The sequence below is a fragment of the Cynoglossus semilaevis genome, chromosome 13, assembly GCF_000523025.1.
Source record: "Cynoglossus semilaevis isolate Cse_v1.0 chromosome 13, Cse_v1.0, whole genome shotgun sequence".
Lineage (NCBI taxonomy): Eukaryota > Metazoa > Chordata > Actinopteri > Pleuronectiformes > Cynoglossidae > Cynoglossus > Cynoglossus semilaevis.
In genome coordinates, this window is record NC_024319.1 from 565,296 (window position 1) to 570,859 (window position 5,564).

The window sequence follows — 5,564 nt, forward strand, 5'->3', positions numbered from 1 at the left end:
CGAGCCCCCCAAAGGGGGGCTCGCCCCACTATTTGAGAAGTACTGATTTAAGTGAAGAAAATTATTATTTCTCCCCAGTTTCACTGTGACATATATCAGTATGTCATCTGCATATCGGTGAAACCATAAATAGTGCTAAGCTACGATGGTTCAAGGGGGCAGAATAGAGAGGCAAAAAAAAAAAAAAAAAAAAAAACTGGACCAAGATTTGACCTCTGTGTGACCCCACAGGAGCAGAGAAGCAAAGTTAGTAAGTCAAAATTTAAATTCTGAATCAAACTTAAATAAAACTTTTTTTTTTTCTTTTCCCAAAACCAAAAGAAAAATGTATACATAAAAAAATCTGTTACTTTTGGAAATAAGGATTTTATTTAATTTGCCTCCAGTCATTTTATAAAATTTTTATCTCCGGTGTGAAACAGCGTTGTTGTTCATTGGTTTTCTATTGACTGGGCTCCTTCTTTGTCAAGCTAACGTTCAGACTTTACTGCAGGAGATTTCGTTTCTTTCTATTATTTTTTTTGTTACCTTTTTGTTGCAAAATCAGAATCTCCGTGGGCAAAGATTTCCCAGCAGCGTTCACAGCTTGCAGGTATATTTTCTTTGCTTTCCCGGGAAGCAGAAAACTGCAGTAATTCCCCAGCGTATGGCACAGCTTCAGCTTCTTTTTGGTCAGTTTTTGCGCCGAGACGACGTACGACACGTTCTGGCTGTTGGCACGGAACTGTTTTGATGGCTACAGCAGAAACGAGAGAGAGAGAGAGAGAGAGAGAGGAGTCATCAGAGCGGCCGGCCTCACGCGCTCGCTCACAGGAAACAACCACGGCACTGAGACAGGCGTGGGAAGTACACACCTTCCAAAACAAGTACAGTTTCTGCACGTGGTCCTCTGAAAGCTTGGTCCACGTGTCCAGGCGTCCGGTGGGAGCTGGAAACAGACAGACGGCTGTCAGTGCTGCGGCGCGTCATGAGCCCCCCCCCCGTTTCTCTCCCCCCCCTGTTGTTAAAGTAAAACTTTCTCTGCCCGAGGCAGGTGTATGGATTTACTGCCAGAGCGTGAGGCAAAAGTTCAGTCCATCAATTCAGCCCGTACGTCAGAGCGGCGCCGCAGGAACGCGACGTTAGCATGTATTGAAAAGAGCAGAAAATAGACGGAGAGCCGACGGTTCTCGGATGGTCGGACAGACCGACCGTGTCGCCCTGAATCGACCGGAGCCTCACCAGTTTCCAAGGTAATCCCAGACCGCCTGCTGCTCCACTCGCTCCACGGAGTCGAGCGCTTGTACTGGACTCGAAGTCGGAAAAAATACAGAGTCCCGTGGAACAGACGACACAGGTCCAAAGGACGGGTGGGAGAAGCTTTCCTCGGTAGGATCTGAAACACGAACCAGACACAGGGGACCAGAGTGGACCAGGGTCCCAGTCAGACAAAGGGTAGGATAGGATATTGAAGGTTGATACGTATATGTTCTTATTTAAACATTTAATGGTACAATGAGTAGAGAGGAGGTGGCATCGAACGTTGAACCTTTTCAATAGGAGGCAAAAATCCAACCACTGCACAACCCCAGCTAACATTACTCATCAGCATTGACAGAAACAAATGTTCAGGTCCAGTCATGCAAGAAGTCCCCCCCGCAGTACTTCCGTTGACCCCTGGGGGTCACGGACCTCTTGTAGTTCTGTCCAAAGGTAATCAAGGACTCTGAGCAGTGTTGACATCGACGGGGTATTGATTTCCACTCACCGTCCGTTCACCCTGTTGACCGCTGTCCGTGGTCCAGATCTGGACTTCCAGGATAAAGCGATGGATCTGCATCCAGGACTGGTCCGGGGACAGGGTCCAGTGCAGCTGCAGGCAGCCCAGCCGCTTAGGCACAGCTACAACCTTTACAATGTTTGGTGGATCGAATTTGGCTGAAACCCAGTGAACACATTTACACACACACACACACACACACACACACACATACATATATTAAGGCCATGAAAATGAATTGAAAGTTAATTGTTATATAGTTTAGGTATGTTGATTTATCTCAATTAATCACGATTAATTGCGATTACTTAAGAGTAATCAAAGACAGATCTGTCACTATTAACAGCCTGTAGTTTTCAGATTAATCACTGTGTTTGACAGCCCTAATTAATATACATATAATATATATATACGTATACATATACATGGATAAATATATGTTTATATATGTACACACAAATATGTATATATGTATACATATATTATATGTAAATTAATTAAGGCGGTCAAACAAATTTAGGTTAATATACATATATATGCGTATAACATATATGTATAAATATATACATATATATGCGTATAACATATATGTATAAATATATACATATATATGCGTATAACATATATGTATAAATATATACATATATATGCGTATAACATATATGTATAAACATATACATACGTATACACACATATATGTATATGTATATTTCAATCACCATTTCTTGAGGCCCAGCTGAAGAAATACTTACCTACACTCATGGGTTCTAAAGTGAGGGGCGCTGAAGCGGTCTCTCCCAGTTCGTTCACGGCCTTCACATATATTTCCATTTCTGAGAATAACACAAAGTCGGGGCGAGGGATAACGTAGTGGCCCACGTCTGCGGGCAGCCGGTAGGTGTGGTACTTGGTGGAGTCCCTGACACGACGGAACCACAGTGTGTGAGGACACAGCCTCAGGTACACAGTATTACCTCACAGTACGTGGTGAAGTGTGTGTTACCATATCATGGTGTTGAGGCTGTACTCTGTACGCAGATGTGTGTCCTGCTGCGCTGGGATCCAGCGGCAGGTCATGGTGATGGATGTGGAGAGGTTTGTTTGACAGCTGAGGTTCTTCGCAGGTTCTGGTGGAACTGTAATTAAAAAAAAAAAATTTAATTATCTCTGAGTCAAGATGAAATTCTCAGAACTTTTTGACTTTTATATTTGTTCACCATGAAGAATAAAAAACTCAACATGTCAAGCTAACACGATCTCAAGCTAAAAAAGTCATGGGTAACAACGTGTCTCTTACAGCCGGCTCTGATCTCCACTCCCCCCCCCCCCCCGGGGGGGGGGGGTCGCCTGGATACAGCAGGTAAGAAACGCCCTGCTGTGGTTGAAGCTGGGTATGACAACCTTAGAAATCCCGTCACTCTCATTGGTCACCAAGCTGCCGGGAACGAGTTCCTCGTTGAGGTGCCACTCCATGTGAACAGTGTGTCCAATCACCCTCAGGCACTCATCAGTGATGACACAGGTGGCGCTCACGGGTGACCCCAAAAGCACCACGGAGTCGTTGGTCTGGATATTTGCACATGGTTCCATCAGGCCCTCTAAAAAAAAAAAAAAAACAACATCCAAATCAATGGGCTTTTTGTCTTAAAGTTCTCATCTTTATCTAATCCAATCCAATCTAACCTAATCTAACCTAGTCTAGTCTAATCCAAACTAACCTAATCTAGTCTAATCTAATCCAAACTAACCTAATCTAGTCTAATCTAATCCAAACTAACCTAATCTAGTCTAATCTAATCCAAACTAACCTAATCTAGTCTAATCTAATCCAAACTAACCTAATCTAGTCTAATACAATCTAATCTAAACTAATCCCATCTAGTCTAGTCTAATCTAATCTAACCTAATCTAGTCTAATCTAATCCAAACTAACCTAATCTAGTCTAATCTAATCCAAACTAACCTAATCTAATCCAAACTAACCTAATCTAGTCTGATGTAATCCAAACTAACCTAACCTAATCTAGTCTAGTCTAACCTAATCTAGTCTAATCGAATATAATCTAATCCAATCTAATCTACTCTACTCTAATCTACTCTAATCTACTCTAATCTAATCTACTCTAATCCAATCTAATCTAATCTAATCTAAAACACTCACCATTCCTCACTCCGTCTCCCCAGGACAGCAGCAGGACAAGCACCAAGGCCTGGGTGGACGTCATCATCGATGAACCTGTGGAAAAAAGTTCAAATTGAAGATTACAGTCAGTCTGAGTTTAAAATGTAATTTTTCTCCACAGCAGCAGCATCTGTTGGTATAAAGAGGAACTGCAGTTCAAGAAAAACTGGTTTTCTTCCAAAGGCTTTGAATTTAGGACAAAATTTAACCACACGTCACCAGAACCATCTCAAAAAACAAACCAAAAAACACACATTCATATACGGTAGGATGAAAATATAAATAAAAAATATATAAATAAATTGATATTTACATTTTTAGAACAGAGGACTGGAAATACTCACCATTACACAATGTTCAATATTTGTTGAAATCCTGTCGACGGTTCCAAAAGCAGCGGGGACGAATCAGAAGCGTGTGTTCATCTGTGACATCACACAGAAGATAAAACAAATGTCAGGGCCCAAAATAGAAGTGGAACTGATTTACTAAATATAGAAAAACAAACATGTTTTTAATGAAGAAATCCTGATAGAAGTTCAAGTGTTAGCACATCGCCTTCTCACTGCAGAACAGACAGAGACTGAGAGGAAATCTGTGGTGGGTTTGTTTGGCTCTCATCTTTGGTGTATTTTCAAAACACTTCCCTGAGCAGAACAATGCAATATATGCAATGTATTTGGAAATGAAGTACACGCAAAGTTCAGGTTTGTACACGGGGCAAGATACAGGAACATAAACACACACGGGCAACACGGTGGGAGAGTGGTTGGTGATCTTGCCTTACAGCAAGAAGTGGTAACAGACAGGTGTGAATGTTAGTGTGAATGTCAATGAACCAATGACAGCTGAGCTCATGACTCCGAAAAGGAAGTAGAAATTGAATGTGTATGTAAGGTAGGGTAAGGTAATCTAATGTAATCCAAACTAATCTAATCTAATCTAATCTATCTAATCCAAACTAATCTAATCCAAACTAATCCAAACTAATCTAATCTAATCTAATCCAAACTAATCCAAACTAATCTAATCCAAACTAATCCAAACTAATCTAATCTAATCCAAACTAATCCAAACTAATCTAATCTAATCCAAACTAATCTAATCCAAACTAATCCAAACTAATCTAATCCAAACTAATCCAAACTAATCTAATCCAAACTAATCCAAACTAATCTAATCCAAACTAATCTAATCTAATCTAATCTAATCTAAATAAACAGTGTAATCTGTGACAAACCAATCAGATTGTACAGAGAAGGCAGAGAGAGTGTTCATCTGGTCTCTCTCTCCTTGAGCTCGATTCATCGGTACTGGGGACATAGTTGAGATCGGTACTGGGGACATGGTGCACATCAGTACTTGAGAACATGGTCCACATCAGTACTGGAGACATGGTCCAGATCAGTCCTGGAGTCATGGTCCAGATTGGTACTGGGGACATGGTCAGATGAGTTCTGGGGACATGGTCCACATCAGTACTGGGGACAACTCCAAAAAATAATTTCCAGTCAGTGTTAAAAGTGTCAGTGTGGAAGAACAGATCTGAGTCACTGTGACCACAAAGACGTGTCTCTGCCTCACGCGCAGACACCCCCCTCCAACCCTCCCTCACCCCCCCCC

At 41.6% G+C, this 5,564-nt stretch overlaps 1 protein-coding gene across 1 annotated transcript in view; it reads right to left on the minus strand.

Annotated features, from left to right (window-relative positions):
* The window catches only part of csf3r (colony stimulating factor 3 receptor), an 11,624-nt gene that overhangs the window by 4,042 nt on the left and 2,018 nt on the right, over nucleotides 1–5,564 (minus strand). Inside the window, 10 exon segments of the mRNA XM_025061277.1 lie at nucleotides 529–736; nucleotides 855–928; nucleotides 1,222–1,375; nucleotides 1,748–1,917; nucleotides 2,512–2,678; nucleotides 2,763–2,895; nucleotides 3,057–3,087; nucleotides 3,089–3,357; nucleotides 3,921–3,995; nucleotides 4,286–4,366. Coding sequence (XP_024917045.1) covers nucleotides 529–736; nucleotides 855–928; nucleotides 1,222–1,375; nucleotides 1,748–1,917; nucleotides 2,512–2,678; nucleotides 2,763–2,895; nucleotides 3,057–3,087; nucleotides 3,089–3,357; nucleotides 3,921–3,987 — 1,273 coding nt within the window. The 5' untranslated portion in view covers nucleotides 3,988–3,995; nucleotides 4,286–4,366.